This window comes from Alosa sapidissima, chromosome 8 (genome assembly GCF_018492685.1).
Source record: "Alosa sapidissima isolate fAloSap1 chromosome 8, fAloSap1.pri, whole genome shotgun sequence".
NCBI classification, from domain to species: domain Eukaryota; kingdom Metazoa; phylum Chordata; class Actinopteri; order Clupeiformes; family Clupeidae; genus Alosa; species Alosa sapidissima.
This window is the reverse complement of record NC_055964.1, coordinates 28,280,970-28,304,029: the sequence shown is the minus strand read 5'-3', so window position 1 is coordinate 28,304,029 and position 23,060 is coordinate 28,280,970. Positions and strand designations below refer to the sequence as shown.

At 41.8% G+C, this 23,060-nt stretch overlaps 1 protein-coding gene across 39 annotated transcripts in view; it reads right to left on the bottom strand.

The window, feature by feature from the left end:
* Positions 1 to 10,471, bottom strand: part of LOC121715812 (calcium/calmodulin-dependent protein kinase type II subunit beta-like) — a 78,816-nt gene extending 68,345 nt beyond the window's left edge. For 4 of the 39 annotated variants that reach the window (XM_042101759.1, XM_042101754.1, XM_042101758.1 and 1 more), the window contains exons 1-2: positions 10,097 to 10,467; positions 5,763 to 5,857 (exon numbers count right to left, since the gene is read on the bottom strand). In XM_042101759.1, the coding sequence (XP_041957693.1) occupies positions 5,763 to 5,857; positions 10,097 to 10,158 (157 nt within the window). In that variant the 5' untranslated portion in view covers positions 10,159 to 10,467. Of the gene's footprint in view, positions 1 to 5,762; positions 5,858 to 10,096 lie in introns of all 39 variants that reach the window. The other 35 variants (XM_042101753.1, XM_042101762.1, XM_042101760.1 and 32 more) reach the window with 20 other exon arrangements.
* Between the last annotated feature and the right edge of the window lie 12,589 nt (positions 10,472 to 23,060).

Here is a 23,060-nt window from a genome sequence, read left to right as displayed (position 1 = left end):
AAAAAAAAATTCCATTTCTGCACAGTCAGAAACGTGTACCCACGTAACGTTTGCCACGTTCAGGTCCAAGTGTCCATGGGGACCTGGGTTCGAATCTGACCGCAAGTCTTTTCCCGCTCCCACCCCATCCCTCTATGCCACTTGCTTTTTATCACTCTTCACTGTCCTATCAACATAAAGGCAAAAAGAGCAGTACGGTCACAAATATGCGATTAGAATGTTTTGCAAACCGAGAGTTCCGCATTATGATGCAACAATTACCCTCAGAGAGTTTCCTCATAGACTGTATAAAGAACACTGAAACTATAGATCGTTTGCGTAGAATTCTAGAAGGAACCAGGAAAATAATTCACTCCTCAACAGGTTAAAAAATAAAAAAGAAGGCGGAGGGTCATGGCAAAACAGAGACCGTCGAGGCAACTGGCCTCGCATGTATGAACATTCAACATGTGAACATTTACATTCATTCATTTAGCCGTTGCTTTTATCCGTAGCGTCTTATAATGCAGAATACCATTCAAGCCACAGCGAGGGTAGGGTTTCCACTCCAAATGTCTGGGTTGCTCACAATCACATGCTTTTTTTCACATCCACATACTCAGTTTCAATTGTTTCTCTATAAAGGGATGCAACTAGGGGATAGCTTCACGTTGCAACACGCCCCGTGTTGAACAGTGAGATGCAAGAAAATCAGTAGCTAAGTCAAATGGTAAACTGTACAGCCATCTAGTTAACTATAACAACACATACCCAGCCAATTTTCACCTGACATTATGTTAACACTCACATTTTCAAATATTGGCAATGTGTCTTGTATTTTGAAATTAAAAAAAAAAGCGCCTGAATATGATTGGCCTCTGACAGGAATGAACAAACCTGTCACGACTTATTCAGCGGAGGCTGAACAGTTGTGAGCTGCTTACACTTGCAGTCTCGCTATGACACAAACAGGATTCAGACAGCAATTTTGTGTAGTGTGAGATCCAACCATGAGCTGGCACCCAGCGCTCACCTTTGCTAGCCAACGGATAAAGCTCACTGGAGCTTAGATCTGTTATGTGAAGTGAGACCTGCAGCTGTAAAATTCTTTAGTGTTGTTGAAGTAAATAACAGCACTCGTGGAATGGCCTGGCATCCAATCAAATTGCTTGTCAGGATCAAAACTGTGGTATATAAAGTGACACTGAGCAGGACATGAGCTGGATAGGTTAGCTAAAGCTAAACGCTACATGTCATCAATCTCCACTGTTGATATGGCTAATATGCATCGATGAATTGGGTGGATGGCACAAGGGCTGAGTCTAGCATTTTTTTTGCATCTCGAATGTGTTGACATGACAGACATTTCTGTGTACAGTATAGTGTCCCAATGTATGGTGCCTGGTCAACAACTGGGGTTCTGCTACCAGAAAAAGGATTTCAAACTGGGACTGGGACCCTCTACTCGTGTGCATAAAAGGCCAAGTCTGACAAACTCCTAATGCTGTAAACTCACGTACACCTTGATCACCTTTTACTTTCTGCACCATGTATTGCGCTACAAAACATTCATGATTGTAATGACTGTTTTTTTTTTTTTTTTTTTTGTGCTTTGCTGCACGTCTGTGCATTTTTGTGCATTGTTCAACCTATAGCTAAAACAATAATATCATGGAGAAACAAATATGACTAAACTCTGGCTAAAACCAGATTGTCTTTGAGGCCAGCCCCTAGCTAGCCTGATTCTCCATTTCAGCCAGTACCAACACAATGAAGTCGTGTCCAAAAAAAGACAAGCAGGAGCAGAGTGGAAATTCAGGCCAGTCCCTCCCTGTGCTGCAGCTGGTGAGGAACAGGCACACATCTAGATCCTCATGCCTCTGTCACACTCTCTCTCTCTCTCTCTCTCTCTCTCTCTCTCTCGCGCGCACGCACGCACGCACGCACGCACGCACGCACGCACGCACGCACACAGACGCGAACACACACGCACACACACACGCAGACATACACCCACATGCACATTAATGTGTGCACTTACACACAGACATTCATACCCATACATACAGACACACACATTCACATGCACACCGCCACCACACACAAACACACACTAACATGCTCACTATATACAGCCACAGTCACAGTCACTGTCACTCACACACACCACACACACACACACACACACACGCACACGCACATGTCGCATACATGCAGACACACACCCAGACGCACACTTACACACACACATTCACACCCACACATACAGACACACACATTCACATGCACACCCCCACCACACACACACACACACACCTTGTCTATGGCCACCAACTGCTGCAGCGCCAGAGCATGTTCCAACAGCCGACCTCTGCCAACCCTGCCTGACCTCTTCACAACAATAAACAAGCTCTCCGATTGGCTGTTGGCAGAGGGGAGCAGTTGCCCCGGCCACGCCCCCTTCCCCTCAGCCCTCGTCCACTATCAGGTGACCTTAACGGGCTGGCTGTCATAAATACTCCACGCCGCATAAACATCTGTAACTTAGGCCACGGCACACCACCGCCATTGCAAATCAGCACTGCAATGTGCCTCCAGTGAGAAGTACGAAGGCAAGGCAAGGCAAGGCAAAGCAAAGCAAAGCAATTTCATTCACAAGGAGACTATTCAACCTGTCACATAGATTAGCCTATAGAACTGGAAAGTCATATCAACAATATGGCCGCGGCTGTGTTTGCAAATAAGCCCTATACAGTAGAGTAGCAACAATTCAATAGAGAAACCATAACGTGCTAGCTGTCATAAAAACTCCACACCACATTCAACACTAACGGTAACTTAGGGTGCCACAAACCACTGCCAACCAGGCAATGTGCTTCCAGTGCAGAGAACAAAGGCAAGTCAAACTCACAGCAATTTAGTTCACAAGGAGGACTTTTCCAACTGCAATACAGTACTGTGGCAATGGCACAATTCTTATTCATATGAAGTCAACCACAAAACAAGGAAACTGACATGAAATCGTATGACCTTTGAATCATATTTTAAAGGAAAGGCATGTGTAAGTAAATACACCCTTCATTATGTTTGGTAGTCTATAACCTCTCAGTGTCATTATGTTATAGTGTTGCATGGCACAGTGAAATAGAAAAAAGTGACTGAGTGAGCAAGTGTGTAAATGTGTGTGTCTGTGTGTGTGTCTGTGTGTGTGTCTGTGTGTGTGAGTGAGTAAGTGTGAGAGAGAGACTGTGGGTGTGTATGTGAGTGGTGAGTGTCTGTGAGTGACAGAGAGAGAGAGAGAGAGAGAGTCTGTGTGTGTTAGTGTGTGTGTATTAGCGTGTGTGTGTGTGTGTGTGTGTGTGTGTGTGTGTGTATGTGGGTGGGTTTACGGCTGGGGCCATGACCGTCTCTCTATGTGCCTTTGGGTCAGATGAGTGTCCCGTGCTTCAGGCATGTCGGCTCACAGACACACAGCCTGCAGCTGCCAAGTGCCATGGCTGCCTCCACTGCCTGAGCTGTTTGGCACTGTGTGTGTGTGTGTGTGTGTGTGTGTGTGTGTGTGTGTGTGTGTGTGTGTGTGTATGCACGCGCCTTTCTGAGTGTGCATGCGCCTTTCTGTGTGTATGTGCGTTTGTGTCTGTGTGTATGTGCGTTTGTGTCTGTGCGTTTGTGTCTGTGTGTGTGTGTGTGTGAATCTATGTTCAGTCATTCATTCATGCACAGCATGCATGAATGAATGACTGAATGAATGAATAAATGACAAACTGCCCATACAGAGCTGCTAATTAGGCTGTTTGTACACACACACACACATTCCACAGAAACTAACCACATGCAGTGTATACACACACACACACACACACACATATATATATATAGACAACTCAGATCTCATGTGCATTCCGAAATGCACAGCTTTCTCTCATTCACATACACTGCTCATACATGCAGAAATGGAAATATTTCTCTCTCTCTCTCTCTCTCTCTCTCTCTCATAGAGTTTGGCTTCCTATCCTTTACCAACCACCAGACCACCGAATGCCCAGCACAGCATTTTCTCGTGCATGTCATATTCTGTGGGTTTTATAACAGCCCTGATGCCTGCCACGTTTCCCATCTCCCCTCTAAGTGCAGCAAAAATAAATAAATAAACAAATAAATAAATAACACATACATATAAAACACAGAGGGCAGGCAGCTAAACAAACTATGCTCAAATCCATCCACATGACCAACACATGACTTTGCCTGGGGGTAACTCAGAAAAGAAGATAAACAAATAAATAAAAAAATAATTAAAAACAACAACAAAAAGCCAAACACAAAAAGGCTCTAATCCACTCAAATCTGGCAATTGCTCCGATTTACATTAGCTCCCTGAGGCCTTGCGGTGTCTACGTGGGCGGTATAATCAGTCAATGTCTGCAATCCCATTAAAAGCTGCCACACGCGATCCGATCTCTGGGAAGGTGCTCTCTGTCACTCCCACGGCGATCGTGGCCCAGGAGGATACGCTCAGAAACACACACAGGGACGACCTACGCATGTATGTTTGGATACGCTCAGAAACACGGACAAAACTCACACACACAGGCATATTATTATGATGTACATGTGAATCACAGGAGCAGACAATTGACTGAACAAAACGTCAGGCCTACAAACATACATAGGCTAAGTATATGTAAACATAGAAACACACACACACACACACTGTTACAGTGTGACTATTACACCACAATGCAGTAATTACTAAGCTTATACATTTTATGAGAATAAATACACATACACACACATATACATACACACTGCATAACTGCAAGTACAAAGCCTTGGGGTATTGGGGTATTGGGCTCAGTGTATGGTCGCAAGAGGGAGTCCAGTATCAGGCTTATTTCTAATACAGAAGCATAGCCCATAGCTGACAGCTCAGCAGAAGGGTATGCATTTCTATTCCAGACTGCAGAGCGGACATGGCTCTGAGCGGGCTTGGTAGCTCTGCTCGTAACCAGAGCACTGGGAGTTTACGGTTCCCTGGGCAGAGAGACTCAGACACAGAAACAAACACACACACAAACAAACAAACAAACAAACAAACAAACAATCTCCACCCCCTCTCTCCGCTCCACGGCGGCTTTCGCTCCAATCCATTCCTGGCGAAAGGGTGCCCTCTGCTAAGCCCCTGGGTAACCGAATCCTCGTTGCGCCGCTGCCTAACCACCCTGAGCATTCTCACAACAATGAGTGTGAGTGGCGGCCCAGAGCCTGACAGGGAAAGGCTCCTGCCACCTGGCAAAAGTAAGTGGGCAGATACAGTTACAGCCAGGGGGGCAGTTGTGCTGGTAGTGGGGGGGGGGGGTCTGCTATGGGATGTCGAAAAGAATTTTTAAAAAAAAGAGCGCGCGAGAGAAAGCAACACCACTGACATCGCCATCAGGGGAAGTAACAGTAGAGGAGATGCAGGCTGGATTCCCTCATCGCCATGGCATTTGGCTCAAAAACAGTTACCATGGTTGCACTGCACGTGTGACTTGTTCGCATTCAATTCATTTGCGAGTGTCGAACTGTCTCCAGTGAAGACACCTATGTATAGAAACAGCCCACATAATCTGAACTTTGCAAAGCATCTGCCACAGCACCCCCCCCCCAAACACACACACAAACACACACACACACACACACACACACACACACACACACACACACCCTCAGGCCAAATTATTTTTTTCTTTGAAGAAGTTCCACCAAGGCATTTATCATAGATAGTTGGGTTTTGGACGTACCTCTTGCATTGAGTTTTTTGGTGTTGATTATTTTGGCAGCGTACTCCTGACCCGAGCACAACTTGACACACCGACGTACCACTGAGAAGGCTCCCCTAGAAGAACACACAGAGCAAAGCATTACGTGGGACATGGACATGGACACACGTACACACACACACACACACACAAAAACAACACTCTTTGCCCTCAGTTCAGTACACAAAATGCAGTTAACACAAAATTAAACAGAATCATATCTATTGCCCAAGTATGTTGACAAACATAGTAATAACAATTAAATCAGACTAAAGCTGTAGCCTAATGCAAATGTATTGAAGAAACTTCTTTGTGCTGGTATAATGCATACTTGTGGTATTAACAACATTATTTAATGTCTCATTATTTAATGACCACACCACATAATCTTGGCATGATACAGTAGAGGGATTCCCCATATCTTTCTTCTCACAGACAACGGTGTTAAGCTGATTAAGCACTTAATGAGGGACGTTTCACACAATACTGTAGGGAAAGAATAGCATCCAAAAGCAACAGGGAGCAAAAGGGCCACCAAGTTCACTGGAAAAAAAACAAAACAAATTATAGCCTAATTGTATAAAATAAATTGAAGTTCATAAAATATTTCCCCATGATGACAACAATTTGTTTAGGAGGCAAACACACCATTGAAAATCCATAAAATCACACTTTATCATATAAAAATCTCCCGACTAATTCATCCAAACTGATCCATTACTTTGTCATTTGAAAGTTAGGGGTACATTTCGCCTACTTTTTTTTCCAAAACTGTGATATTTTCATATTGCAGTAAGTTGCAGTTAATCACACAGAACTCATCTAACTCTCTTTAAACCTTCAAGCTCTTTAAAGGTTAAACTCTAAAGTTTAACTTATTTTCATACGTTCTAACTGTCCTCCTTTCATTTCTCTGGTTCCTTTTTTAAAATAGCTTCATATCATATTGTCATAGCGTAAAACCTAACCCTACTTTTTGGTCATTCTTATTCCCTCATCATACAAAAAAGCCAAAATGTACTTTTAAGTGCCAGCCTCTTAAAACCCTACGCCCGAAATGTGCGATAAGACCTTTCAAATTATTCCAAGTATTAATGAATATGTCTTTTACACTTCTCAAATAATAATAATTAAAAAAATAGTTCTCCCCTCATAATGCACCCTATCTAGTGTCTTACTCCCCCAATAGCACTTGTTGCCTAGCAATACACAACGGTCCCAGATCAAGTGTTCAACTGTTCTCTGTTCATTCATTGAAGAGGAATGGGGGGGGGGGGGGGGGGCTGCCAGTCATTTCCTGATCCCACCCCCTTCTCTAACAAACATTACACCTGCAACTGCTAACTGCAATTGCAACTGCAACTGCAACTGCTGCTGCATGTCGCTATTAGACAGCGCCATTAAGTGTGGGACTCTCTCTCCCACTCACTTCCTGTCACTCAAAACTGTCCTATCTGCATAAAACCAATTAAGCCGCCTAAAATATCCCACATTTTCCATGAAGGCTTTCTACCTGTGGCAAGCAATAGGATGAGGTCAAATACTAAGGATAGCCCACTTTTTCCCACTTTTACACAGAGAAACGGTGTGTGTGGTTTGGCTTTGGCTGAGCCCCATAAGCTGGCTAATGGACCACCAGTTTGTGTGGCATTTGATTTCCCCAAAAGCCAGTGAGAAAGTGGCGAGGAGGGATTACGGAACAACGGGCATAATCTCTGCCAGCCTGCTCCGCTGGGCATACACACGCCAAGCATATTGTCAATCCAGCTGCCTGTGGCACAAATTGGCATGTACGATAAGCTAAGACAGGGGTGGGCAAACTGCGGCCCGCGGGCTGGATCCGGCCCGCCAAGCACTTTCATCATTGTTAAACAGCATAAAATTAGCAGTATTTTTAAGCAATTAATATTTTAAAACAAATACTTTTCATACTAAATTATAGGCTATAAAAAATGTATTTTTTTTTTTTATGCGTGTGGCGTGGGGGGGTTGTTGTGCGGCCCGCCGGCCAATTTTCAAAACCCAATGTGGCCATTGAGCCAAAAGGTTTGCCCACCCCTGAGCTAAGAGCTGATTAAAAGAAAGAATATTGTTGATCATGATGGTTTAACAAAGACAAACAAAGAAATGCAGTGCTTCTGAGAACTGACAGCCTCCTGTTCAGTGTGTGGTCGCCTGTTCAGAGAGAGAGAGAGAGTGTGTCTGGCAATAGGCCATCAATCCTCCATAAGTTAATTTGGGCAGTTATTCTATTAATGAAAAATACCATCGTGGTCTTTCAGCATAATAGACTATTTCCATTACCGTTGTTTTGTGCCAGCAAAATCAGAGAACTGGGGTTAGTGGGGTTTTTTTTGTTTGTTTGTTTGTTTGTTTGTTTGTTTTTTTAAGCAAAATAGTTGCACAACACAACAGCACAAAAGTTGCAAAATATAACAGCAGAATATTGCACAATACCCAGAGCAATCAATAACCTTGTTGGATATAAATGAATGCTACATAAATACAGGAGAGATGTCATAGAGAAACTGGAAGAGAAGGAGGGAGAGAACATGCCAACACACACACACACACACACACACACTCTCTCTCACACACACACACACATTGCACACACATACACAAACACATGCTCTCTCACACACACACACACACACGCGCACACACACACACACACACACACACACACACACACACATACACAAATAGTGGCACATCAGGGTACTCTATGGCACTGGTATGAGGCTTTACATTGAAATTAAACATAATGGAAACAAAAAAAACACAGATCTAGGCTGCGTACTTTGAAAAAGTTTTAGACGAAATCAGCTTGCTCCTATATAACAACAATACTCAATATTTGTGCTGTGTTGCAGCGTGTCTGAAGATTATGACCGATACGCGCACACACGCGCACGCACATACACACACACACACACACACACACACACAAGCCTCCAGTGGGTGGAGAGCCACATGGCACCAGTCCCAACACACTAGCACCTCTCCCTGCATTGCTGGGATTACTGGAGCTACTGGGAAATAAGGAGTCTCTCTCTCTCCCTACACACACACACATACACGTACACACAAGCAACACAAGTCTATGTCCAGACACAGTCACACATGATATATATTTGATTCATATATCCTCAGGCTCTTTATTTCCTTCTAAGCACAAACATGTCTATATCGCCACATTTAGTAGACATTCTAACTTGATTACCAACTAACCTACACAGCTTTAACAAAACAAAAGAGAGAAGAGAAACAAACTGTATTTTACTACTAACCAAAGTCGTTGTAAAATGAAACTGTAGGCTGTTATTCCTAATTATGAGTCTGCTTAAAGTCGCCACTTTTTATTGTGTCGCTTGTATGATTTAAGTTTGTTCACAGCAACAATTTTAGGGGAGAGAATTTCGCAATCATTGTGCTTTTGTTGTTTGTCCGCTTGCATGCGCTGTCACAAGAAAAGCGCATGCAGAGGAGAATGTGCACCACTGACCAATGCCAACTTGGCTGACCGACATAAAACATAGCTCAAAGGTATAAATCTCATGTTATGGTGACCTAACGTTTGCTATCTGTCCTCATTTATATATTCATCGTGCATGTGAATAAACACATCTCCTCCACCAAATGTGTACAGGGAATTGAAGAATATCGTAAAAGTTTAATGTCAACAGCATGTAAGTTAGCATAGGATCCCAAGCACCCAGTGACCACCTGACCTAGAGCACAGGTTTTCTTTTTGACAGCTCAAAATGTCATGTCCCGCAACCCCAACCAGTGTCAGCCAGCTGAGCAGGGAAGGTGATAGCTTTAGCCAGCTAACGTTTGCTAACGCTGGCTAGCAAGTGGTTCTGAAAGGGGCGTTGCACTGCGACCACCGTTGTATACCAAAGGACTTGCTAGCTTTACTATATCTTTGTCTTCTAATTTTTTGACTGTGTCATGCCAATAAGTACATTGATTGTAGTATACAAACAAATGACGATCTCCATGGCTGTCTGACTTGTGGTGTGTTCTTCATGTGAGTGTTTTCAAATCCCAGTGAGTTGACACTCCCCTTAATGGCCATTAACGTTAACGCTTGCTAGTGCTCCCACTGCTTGCTTGATGGCCAGCCACATATCGAGCTAGCTGCCCTAGCTAACGTTAGCTGTACTTCCAACATTAACACCCAGCTGAGCTAACGTTAACGTTACCTGGTTCTGTTCACTGTCTTGCACACACTAAAAGAAACGACACGTGCCCACACATACAACAAATACATGTCAACCACTGTCTCCCAAAAGCAAAAAACTGCTTACTTTCCAAGTTCCTCATAGAGCTGAAATTCGTCTGTAAATCGCGTACAGGTTGTCGTGGCCATGTCTTCTTGTCAGATTATGACTATTCCTCTATTATTAAATATTATCTATGATTAAAGTGTTGCTTTGTTGAGCTCGATATTGCTCAGCAAACGAATACGTCCTCCCTGTTTTAGACAACAGATATGCATACGAATAATGATAGAAATCGTATTTCTGGGCGGCGGACTGGTAGGTTGGTAGACTGCTTGGCTACGTCCTCCCCCGCTCGCTGTCAGTTGCGTTCTACTGCTACAAAATGCGTCTTGCTGTGAGACCAATGCCGAGACTCTGCCAGTCAGCTGAACACTGCCACCGACCGGGTGTTGCAAATAACTGCAAATGTGAAGAGACCGGCCGCAGTAGGACGGAATAATTTACGCGCTCTGGTCGAATTAGTCTAAACTAACTTTTGAACAATTGCTTTTGAACCAATATAGGCTATGTTGAAACCTGGCTGACTTCAGACAGCGAAGCTGTTCTTGTTGAAACTTGTCCCCCAAATTATAATTTCTTCCACTCAATTAGACAAGGCAAACGAGGTGGTGGAATTGCCTCCATTCTCTCAAACAAATATAGTTGCACTAGAGTCAACTTTGGCGAATTCGCTTCCTTTGAGTATATTGCCCTCACTCTGAAGGCTGACCCAGCTGTACTTCTATTAACCATATACCGCCCTCCTAAACTATGGACTGGCTTTCTCGACCACTACATCATCACTAGCTATGATCGGATAATTGTAAATGGCGACTTTAATATTCATGTCAATAAGACAACTGATGCTAAAGCCAGTTCCTTAATGTGTTGGACAGTTTAGAGCTAAAGCAGCATGTTACAGGACCCACCCACAACCTTGGCAACACCCTCGATCTAGTCATTTCTAGAGGGATAGAAGTCACAGACTTATCAGTAAATGATATAAATATCTCTGATCATCATTGTGTATCTTTTAATATAGTACTACATACTCCAAAAATTCATCCCGAACTTGCAATCAAATCGCGACTCTTGGACATTAGAGCAGAACAGCAGTTCATAGCTCTTGTAGACTCCATAAATTTAGATATTTTACATCATCCCATTGATCAAATGGTAGAGGCTCTCAATCGTGAATTAGGCGCTCTGCTTGACAGAGTGGCACCCTTAAAGACTAAAAAAAGGCCCTGTAGCAAACTGACACCTTGGATGAACGAAAATATCCATGATCTAAAAAGATCATGTAGAAAAGCTGAGAGAACATGGAGAAAAACTAAGTTACAGGTTCACCGTGCCATTCTAAAAGAAAAAATAGCAAATTATAATAGAGCTATTCGGAATGAGGAGGAACCACTTCTCTAAGGTAATTGCTGAAAACAGTGGAAACTCTAGGGTGTTGTTCTCTACCATTGATAGGCTATCAAACACCTTTTGATACACTCAGTCAGGCATCCTCTCTAAGATGCGAAGAATTTGCAGACTTCTTCAAAAACAAAGTAATTTCTATAAGGGAGGCTATTGGTAACACAAGTAATATGGTTGATAGTACACCCAAAAACAGCCCCCCAAAATTAAGGTCCTTTAGCACTATTACTCAATCTGAGCTTGGTAAAATTATAACTCAAACCGGCTCCTCAACATGTGTTTTAGATCCAATCCCTACTAGATTCCTCAAAAAAGTATATGATAGCTTAGCTCCCTTTATTCTCAAGGTAATAAATACCTCATTAGAAACAGGTATATTTCCAACTGCTTTTAAAACCGCTGTTGTGAAACCTTTAGGCCTACTTAAAAAGTCAAATCTTGACCATACCAATCTGAGCAACTACAGGCCTATATCAAATCTACCGTTCTTGAGCAAAGTACTTGAAAAAGTTGTTTGTAATCAGTTAAATACCTTCCTCAACGAAAACAGTATCCTTGAAAAATTCCAATCAGGTTTTAGATCAAATCACAGCACAGAAACGGCTCTTGTAAAAATAGTCAATGATCTCAGACTGGCTACTGACTCAAACAAAGTCTCAACCTTATTCTTCTGGATTTGAGTGTGGCATTTGACACCATTGATCACAGCATCCTAATTCACCGCCTTGCGAAGTGGGTGGGTCTCTCTGATAATGCTCTAAACTGTTTTCAAACCTACATTACTGGCAGAGATTTTTATGTCAGTCTAGGAGATCATGTATCTGAAAAACATGACTTGCCTTTTGGTGTGACCCAGGGGAGCTGGCTTGGTCCCCTGCTATTTTCTCTATATATGCTTCCATTGGGAAACGTCATAATTCAGCATAATGTAAACTTCCACAGCTACGCAGATGATACCCAATTGTATATTTCTGTGGAGCCAACTAACCCAGATGGCCTTTGCTCCCTGACTGCATGCCTAACCTCCATTAATCAGTGGATGAGCAACAATATTTTGAAACTAAATGATGACAAAACAGAGGTACTTTTGGTTGGACCAAAACTAAAGCAAGATATTATTCTTAGTAAACTGGGGAACTTGGCGCACCAGGTCAAACCAAAAGTAACAAGCCTCGGTGTCATCTTAGATGCAGAGTTAAGTTTTAAGCCCCATATCAGTAAAGTTACTCAGACAACCTATTTCCACTTGAGAAACATTGCCAAAGTGCGGCCCTTTTTAACTCAACAAGATGCAGAAAAACTAATTCACGCCTTTATCACTAGCAGGTTAGACTACTGTAATGCACTTTTCACTGGTCTTCCCAAAAAACATCTAAAGAAATTGGCACTCATACAGAACTCTGCGGCTAGACTTTTAACTAAGACTAAGAAGAGAGAACACATCACCCCTGTGTTGGCTGAACTGCACTGGCTCCCTATTTCCTAGAATTGATTTTAAGGTTATGTTAATTACTTACAAAGCTCTGAATGGCATAGCACCTTCATATATCTCTGAGCTTTTAATATCTTATCAACCACAAAGGAAACTTAGATCATCCCATTCTAATCTTTTAATCATACCCAAAGTGCTCCACAAACAAAGTGGAGAAGCTGCTTTTATCCATTATGCCCCCAAACTATGGAACACCCTGCCTCTGTACATCAAGCAGGCGAGTTCAGTAAATATTTTTTAAAAAGATCTGAAAACATACCTGTACAGGAAAGCTTTTAGTTAACTCATCTTATCCTGTAGACTACTTTTTCAGATTATTCTACATCAGCTGCTATTGGAGGGCGCAGCCAGCCAGAAGCAGATGGGCTCCCCCTATTAAGTCAGGTTCTGCTCAAGGTTTCTTCCTGGAATATGGGAGTTTTTCCTTGCCACAGTTGCCATATGGCGTGCTTGTGGGGGGTAAGAGGGTTAAGGCTGCCAGTCTTATGACGTCATTTTCTGTATTTTTGATATGTTGCTGAGTGGATCAAAACCGGCCCCAGCAATGAAGAAAAGTGATTGATAATGACTGACTGACTATTATTGTGTTACATGCTTCAAATGTAAAGCACTTTGAGCTGCATTCTGTGTATAAAAGGTGCTATACAAATAAAGCTTATTATTATTATTATTATTATTATTATTATTATTATTATCCATTGTATGAATTTGTTTTGACCGGAACCCACATCACATCTTTTGGTTATCTTTTTCTGTGTAAAAAGGTTAAATTAGTCTGTCAAACCTATATTTTGTATAAAATGTTTTAATTTCCTATTTGCTGTGTGCCCGCCTTACAATAAGGAGTTGCCTAGTCTATTCATGGGTTTCATCAGGTCCCTTTCCACAGGTGTATAAAATCAAGCACCTTAATTATCAATGCAGACTGCATGGTGCTTGATTAATACACCTGAGGAAAAGGACCTGATGAAACCCATGAATAGGTCAAAGCCAAAGGTCAGAAAATTATAGTTTAAGTAGGATAGGCTACAACCACCATTCAGGGAAAATATCTGCTTTACTTTTTAACCTGATTTGTTTTCTTTCCCCCTTTCAAATGATGTATTTCTATTGTGCATTCAGAATTACTTCAGGCATAGTTGTGTGTGTAAGTTTATTTTGACAGAACAACTTTTTATGTGCTGGGAAAATACATGGGGAGTAAAGTGTTGTAGGCGGTAGGCCCATAATGATTTGTTAACAGTGGTGAATATATAAATAGCCTATTAAACAGAAGTGAAGCCCAACAGTCTGAACCCAACTGTTTAAACAGTCTAAAGTGAAGTCTATGATGATTTCACGTCATTTGTTTATTTTATCCCGCTTGTTCTGTTCATTTTATGTTTGCTAGTTTTATGTTCCCAGTAAAAAATGACCGGTGCATTATAACTTGTTATAAATCCATAGTAACATATATTATTATCTAATTTTGTGATAGACCTTAGTATCAACTTAAGTTCTATTAGATATTAACAGTTTAAACGTCCATTGGCTATTTATGGCCGCCAGGCCTCATTGAGCGCATGCAAGTCAGAAAGGGGAAAATTCTATTGGGGAAGGAAAGGTTTGTATAGAGGTCTCGCATAGAAGCGAAGAGATTGAGTGTGTGTGTGTGTGTGTGTGATAAAGTACAGAAGCAGTACAGTCCATCTGATCACTGGGCATGTGCCTTTAATTTCTAATGGCCGGTCATTTTTGAATTGAAATATACCCAAATTACATTACATTACATTACATTACATTACATTTAGCAGACACTTCTTGACCAAAGTGACTTACATATGTCAGCTATATCACAAGGGATCACATTGTTCCCGGAGCAACTTGGGGTTAAGTGCCTTGCTCAAGGGCACAACGGTGGAAGCCGGGAATTGAACCAACAACTTTCAGGCTACTGCACGCTAGCCCAGCTCCTTAACCACTACACTACCACCGCCCCATATTGTTATGGAAATGATCAAAATTTGTTTTATGTGTTCAAAGTCATGGAGCCTCATAGTCAAAGTCAATTCACAATATTTTTTGAGAGAAAAGAATTGTCAAATCGGTCAAATTTGACCGCAAACACAACAGGAGGGTTAAGATATGTACATGTTTCCCTTTCCCCAGAGATGAATCTCAGTTTAGTTACACTATATCCTGCATTTTACTGTGTCCTTACATTTAATGAGGCACCTGAACAGCCTGGGAGGACTTGCTGAGTTGTTGTTGCAACACATGCCAGAGATTGTAGGTCTGTTAACTCTGTTACCCACAGAGAATCAGTCACACACACTCTAAATCAGTGTTTTTCAACCACTGTGCCGGGGCACACTAGTGTGCCGTGAGAGATCATCAGGTGTGCCGCAGAAAATTACCCAAATGTCACTCACTGGTCCAGAAAAGCAACTGTTGCATCAAAGAACTTATAACCACATGCTCTCATTGATTGTATGATTGCGCTATTTGTGGTATGCAGGCATTGTACAATGGGGGCCCCATATCCAGTATTCACAGAATCATCACATATCCAGTTCATAACAACAATTAAATTAGATATAGTCACCTACAAATGAAACAGAGAGCACTTGTTTTATTGAGCAGGTCTTGCATAGAAGCCAATAAGGCCATATCTGCGTATTATTTGAAATTTTAGGCTATGGTATGTTTATTTTTTCTTCATACAGGATGTTAGTGTGCCGTGGGACATTTTAAGTGTCAAAAGTGTGCCGTGGCACAAAAAAGGTTGAAAAACACTGCTCTAAATCAGCAGTGGAACGACCATGCTGCTTACAGTATTCAGTCCAGACTGTGACCCACTGGACTTGTCAAACATTCTACATCTGTTGTACAACGGCAAATTTGGAACAAGTGACTAGTCTAAACCAAGTGAAGTGTATGCGTGCCTGTGCAAGACAGTGAGTGCAAAAGAGAGGATATTAAATATCTTAGATACTCTGGGTAGTGAAAAGGGATTATGCATGACCAGAGGTCTCCGATATTGTTGACCTCGGGAGCATCCGCAAGTTTCTTTCGAAACACTCCTGAGTTACCTTTGACCTGGAGCAAGGCAGGGCCTGGCATGAGAGAGCTACAGGTAGACTAAAGACAAAGATCACTGTTTGTGAACGCTGACGATAACCCAGGGCCAGTCGTCTGCTAGCGTATCTTACACACATAAGAATCAAACACTTTAGGATATCAGTGCATGATATTGCCAGGGGGTGGCAGTCTAGAGCCATTTTTAAGCAAATCTCAGCTGATGGGGTATTCCATTATCTTCAAACTAAACTTCAGACTTTCATCATAATCTTTTGCTTTTCCTTATCAGAGATCCAGATCAGTTTATAAAATGATTTTCTCAACAAGAAGTCCCACATGTAATTTGTATATGTGAAGCACAGACTTTCTGCAGTCCCCCTGCCATTTTTGGAGATGAAGTGAGCAGTTAACCTGTTCATAGGGTTTTAATATGCCTGACAGACATTCATCTTACTCTTTTTCTATATGTTGTCCTCACCTTTGTTTGTTTGTTTGTTTGACCTTTATTTAACCAGGCGAAACCCATTGAGACCTTCAGCCTCTTTTACAAGGCAGCCCTAGACATATAGACATTGCACAAAAATAAGATAAAACAAGATGAAACCTGATAATAAAATACTGAGGAGTCTATGAAACATAATCAGGCTTGGCCTTGGGATTCTGTAAGTAACGCTTATGGAGTAAGATCTGGCTATTCCAAGTATCTGCTTTAGTTGCAAAGGTTTATAGGTGAGTTCACTCAGAATAAGTGGTAAACCTCCAAAACTGAGAGAGCTATGTGGTGCAAAAATACTCTTTGTATAAAAAGCTTTATTAGTGGGCCAGTTCATAATAGAACAGATAACGTCTTGCCAACATGTTTCCTTCCATGGCCTTCATCAGGTTCAGAATATATGGTGGTGTATAAGAATGAAGCCATACTCTTCTATCAGGAGGTTTACACTTACCTGAGTTAACCCCCATTAAGAGTTACAGTAACTTACCAGGTTTGATTCCCCTCTGGTTGTCACTGTGTTTTCTAGTTCTTCCTCATGTCATGATAATTCTGGTAAGTTTTTCATCTTGTGAATTTACAGTTTTTCTCGATTGCTTTTACCTGCTTAAGTAAACTGGAACCCACTTGGTCTTCATGACTACTTTCTTTGCAGAGCAGAAGTCATCTCTTGCGAATGTGTTCACACATTTTCATTGGGTTCACACATTTCTCACACCCTTTTGCAAAACAGTTAGCACAGGTGTCATTCAAAAGCCCCAAACTCTATTGGTTTTCCCATACTAAACAAAAGGAAAACATCTTTTCACAGGTGGTATAGATTCCTTGCATAAGTCTGAATCTCTGAGTCTGTACAAAAAGTGTTTACTGTAGGTTTATTTCGATGAAAGTTGTAGTTCAATGAAATGTACAGTATCTTGCTAGGTGTTTGCTGTATGTCTTACATGTCAATGACAGTTACATCTTGGGAGGAATGAATAAATAATTTTTTTATTCAGTACATTTTTTCTTTTCACAGTTTTTTTCTGATACCAGAAAAATGAGAAAGTAATGAAACAGACATAGCAAAAATGCTCATTTTGAGAACAAGATTTTGCATTTTTTTGTCAAGTGTGTAATGATTGATTAAAGAGTGTTTTTGAATTGGCAACAAGTTGTAGTGTTTGAAGGCAAGATTTGCTTTTGCTGCATGTTTTAAGTGTTTTGAGAGAGTAACAGCCTTTTGCAAGCAAAATGTGTTATTTAGTATATATATACTTTTTTTTTGTCCAGAGTGCTTTTGTTCAGACACGGGTGTTAACTGTTTTGAGAACGCGATGTCAGAGTTGACACAGGTATCAAAACGATCGAGAAAAACTGTAATATGTATTACTGTAACACCTGGCATGTCACAACCATAGTGTGTCAACAACGAATGAGCAAAATGCAACATTAAAGAAGTTTATGGAAGTCACAGGCAACAGATATGCTAAGAAATGCATGTGATATAAGAGGAAACAGCTTTTTTTTCAACTCCAACAGATGTCAACACCATCTCAACACCATCAGAATTTGTTTAAATCTGCTTTCAATTTGACATTAAAGATGTTTTTTTTGTAAATTATTGTAAAAAGGGACCAATTAAATTTATCAAGATTTCATTTATAAAAGCAGTAGAGGGGGAAATATTCAAGGGGGTGAATACTTTTTATAGGCACTGTATAGCTGTAAAAGTTTATATTATAATATTTCCCCCAAACATAGTTTAGTTTTGCTTTTATAACATGAGGTTGAATATTTCATTTGTTTTAAGTTTTCAACAATACAGATCAACAACACTGCCCGACAGTTTCAATCAATACGCAGGGCAGTTGAAAACATTCGGGGCATAGAGTGTGTGCATGTGTGTGTGTGTGAGTGCTCATAATAAACGTCGTAGACAGTATAGCCTATGGAAACCTGGTAAATAGACGAACATAGCTTCTTTTTTTTATTGAACACACAGGTACAGTATACAGTCAAATGTGTATACAATACAAACAGGTTAAGTACACCAGGGAAGATACAAAAATATATTAATGATAAAAAAATGAAAACAACTCACTTTATATAAAGCATTTGAAAAGTACAAATTGTGTGTGTGTTCTAACAGCCTTCTTATTACCTCAACAGTATACACAAATCCGACAAGCGTTCTGTGGAGGCTGCCATCTTGTGGCGACGCCATTACTGAGCTGTTACTGGTATGTAAACAAACCTCCGTGATAACGCACCATCAATGACAGCTACTGTACAGCCAGGCAGTATGGCTTGTTGGGTTGATGATGTTAGACAGTGGCCTCCGGTCACAGAGCTAACTGCTATCTGTGCAAACCGTATGGTAACGTTAGGCTACCAGACAGGGGCAGTCCACCCGGGGTATTTTGTGTATCTCACTTTTTTTTGTTTCAACTGGTAATTTTATTGCTGCTATTGGAACAATTGAAAACGGAACATGTTTTCCCACTCGACATTATAAAATAAGTAGTGAGACAGTCGTAAATCGCGGGAACAGTGGACGCAACGAATCCAATAGGAGGCACTGGCGCAATGCTACCCAGCAACAGCTCAGTAATGGCGCCCGCTTACTTCCAGTAGTTTCACCGGATTCGTGTAGAGTAGAAATATAGTGTTTAATGTAAATGGACAGCTCTATGAAGTTAGATGTTTTATTTTGGAATTTGGACTTATGGATGTAAAATTTGGTCAACATGGAATCAAAGATTGTTAAGGCGGAGCAAGATATTTCATTAGGAGCCACTTCCGGGAACCCGGATTGCACGAGGGGGGGTCAAAATCCCCCTTTATGCAGAGCAGAGGCAGCGACTGCTCCATTGAAGTCTATGGGCATAGCTCAGAATTTTACCACATATGGTCTTGGTTCTATAGAGTTAAGAATGTGAATTTTGGGCACGTTTTCATGATCATCAAACCCTTCTGAACATTTCAGGTACATTTTTAGCATTTTTGAGCATTCCAGTCTGGAGAAAATCGACTTTATATCAGGTGTGCGCCGGTTATTTATGCCGCTGCTGTTGGCCGGTTGCAACGTACGCTCATCAATACGTCATCGACACGCCTCTTTATGCAGACAGGATTTGATCCCCATTTCGCGCCCATAGACATGAACTACAACGAAGTATCAGAGAATGTCTAATAAGGGGAGAACTGCCACTCTCGGAAAACTTCCAGTTTCTGAACTGGTTGCAGTTCCTTCTGTGGTTCCACATGAGGGCGCTCGTCCACGAGTGCAGAATGCATGGAAGTCTATGGAGCTGTACCCCTCAAAATCCACTTTTCTCGGGATATAATTTTTTTTCAAGTAATTTGAGTATTGTATTCGAAAGGGGAGGCAAAGAAAATACACTTGGTTGAGTATTATATTTTTTTAAAGTCACTTAATTGTTCTTAAAAGCCTTTCAAATGTGTCAATGACGTCATTCATTAGCACAATGCTAGCGTGTCATGTGCAACAACGACCCAACCTGTAAGAAATCAAAAGGACATAAGTACTCGTTCATTCAACTTTTGACCTATAACCCATGTTGAAGTTATAGGTTATATGTAGACAAACTACAATCAAATCTGAGATTTGTCAACGACAATCAGGTGAAAGAGACAATTTTAGCCGTCTAGCTCCATTGACTTCCATTCATTCTGCACTCATGGCGATCGCCCCCAGTGGAACTCTGGTGGAACTGCATCCAAAATTCGGTACAATGGGACTTAATACGGAGTGGCAAGGCTCTCCGTAGACAGGCTCTGGAAGTATCTTGCTCCGCCATAACAATCTTTGATGGAATGACGTGCTGAAGGTGGGCTGAGCTCAACGTTGACTTGAGCTCCGCCCCACATTGAGACCAGCTCCGATCTGCAAGCTGCAGCCAGGGGCATATGGTCAGGGGTACTTGGAAGTTTTTGGGTTTTACTTTCACTTCAAGAATTTGAAGGCACGTCTTCGGAAACACTCAAAATATCGGTATGCAGTCATAAGTTATGTAATCCCTATTTATCGGTGGATTCACAAAACTTCAGACATGCATAAGTCGTAGCCTAGCCCTATTAGATAGATAGATAGATAGATAGATAGATAGATACTTTATTGATCCTCAAGGGGAAATTCAAGGGTCTCAGTAGCATACAGACATAACACACAACATGCACTTACAGCAGAAATGGTAAACATAAGTATAAGTATAAACATATAACTAAACTCCACTGTACAATAAAGACAGTAGAAGATAAGACAGATAAGAAAACTAACAAAACTAAATACTAAATACTCTATATACTGTAAGTTAAATTTAGAAAGTCCAATGTGCTTGAGGGAGATCAAGCATAAGACGCTTGTAGTGACAGGGCCGGGACTGGTGAGGTGCTAAAGGGAGTGAGTGTCATGGTGAAGGTGCAAACAGTAGTCCAACCATGTGTGCCTGACAAGGTGTTCAAGAGAGTGAGTGTCATGGTGAAAGTGCAAAAAGTAGTCCAACATTAAGTATAAGTATAGTATAAGTATACTCTTTTGATCCCATAAGGGAAATTTGGTCTCTACATTTATCCCAATCCGTGATTTAGTGAAACACACTCAGCACACAGTGAACACACAGTGAGGTGAAGCACACACTAATCCCGACGCAGTGAGCTGCCTGCTACAGCGGCGCTCGGGGAGCAGTGAGGGGTGAGGTGCCTTGCTCAAGGGCACTTCAGCCGTTCCTACTGGTCTGGGTTCGAACCGGCAAACCCTCCAGTTACAAGTCCGAAGCCCTAACCAGTAGGCCATGGCTACCCCATGTACACATATATTCATGTATTGTATGGTCCCCCATGAACGGAATTCCATGAAACTTGGCATGCAATCAGAGGGTGTCATAATGATCCTACAAATGTTGAGCAGTTTTTACCATGTCAGCCTGAGATACCTGCAATTACAACACCTAATTTTTGCTTTTTCATTTGTAACTAGGTGGCGCTATACATGAAATGAGTGGTTATGGGATTGGTTGATATGGCCCCATAAGACCAACATATAAAAAAGTGTGGTCTCAACCTATATAACCACTGCTTCGCTGTGTGGCAGTCATAATAATAGGGAAGAAATGATAGAAACACAATTGCTTGGCCCTTAATTAATAGATTTGTAAGTGAAATATGCAATATCAATCATTCTAGCTAAATAAAAAATCATGAGAAAGTGTGAAACAACTTGAGCAATTTTTTTTAATAGATAGCAAACTGCAAATAATAGCAACTGACAAAATTCGTTTGAAGTAACAGCAATTTTGTGGCGCAGCTTGAATGGGTGTGTGTGAAAATGTAATAAATCATTTACATTACATTACATTACATTACATTACATTTGGCTGACGCATTTTTAGCCAAAGCGACTAACAACATGGTAAACAGTTTAAGTTTTAGAGCAATTGTCAAACAATTTTAGGACAAAAACATTAGAGTACAGTAAGAATAAGTGAATCAGTGAGTGCTGTTTTTAACAGTTGCGTGTCAGTTCAAGACGGCTGGTGAGTGCTAGGATCAGTAAGACTTGTTGTAAGTGTTGCTATGAGAGGAGATGTTCTCTAAAGAGCTGGGTCTTCAGGAGTTTTTTGAAAGTGGAGAAGGATGTCCCTGCCCTTGTAGGAACTGGCAGTGTGTTCCACCAACGAGGAACAACAGATGAGAAAAGTTTGGATTGGCTTGAGCGTACCAGTGGTAGAGCTAGACGTCGTTCGTCTGAGGAGCGCAGCGGTCTGGAGGTAGTGTATGTCTGTATGAGGGCATTCAAGTAGGTGGGAGCAGAACCGGAGACTACTTTGTAGGCAAGTGTTAGAGCCTTGAATTTGATGCGGGCCGCCATAGGTAGCCAGTGTAGCTGGATGAGCAGCGGGGTAACATGTGCCTTTTTGGGTTGGTTGTAGACCAGGCGCGCCGCCGCGTTCTGGATCATCTGAAGTGGTTTCACTGCGCAGGCTGGGAGACCTGTCAGGAGGGCATTGCAGTAGTCGAGTCGTGAGATGACTATTGCCTGAACCAGAAGTTGGGTAGCATCTTGAGTCAAGTAAGTCCTGATTTTCCGTATGTTGTAGAGTGCGAAACGGCATGACCGGGCGACTGAGGCAACATGATCTGAGAAGTTTAGTTGGTTGTCGAGAACAACTCGTTTGATGTTGATGTTGTGGTGTATGGTAGGTTTAGCTGGGAGGACCAGCAGTTCAGTCTTTGAGAGGTTCAGCTGGAGGTGGTGTGCCTTCATCCATGTAGCTATGTCTGAGAGGCAATCCGAGATCCGTGCTGAAACCAAGGGGTCATCAGGTGGAAAGGACAGATAGAGCTGTGTGTCGTCTGCATAGCAGTGGTATGAGAAGCCATGCGAACGGATAATCTGTCCCAAGGAGGTGGTGTAGATAGCAAAGAGAAGGGGGCCCAGCACTGAGCCCTGGGGGACCCCTGTGGTGAGATGGTGAGGTGCAGATAGCTGACCAAGCCATGATACGTTAAACGAGCATCCTGTGAGGTAGGATTCA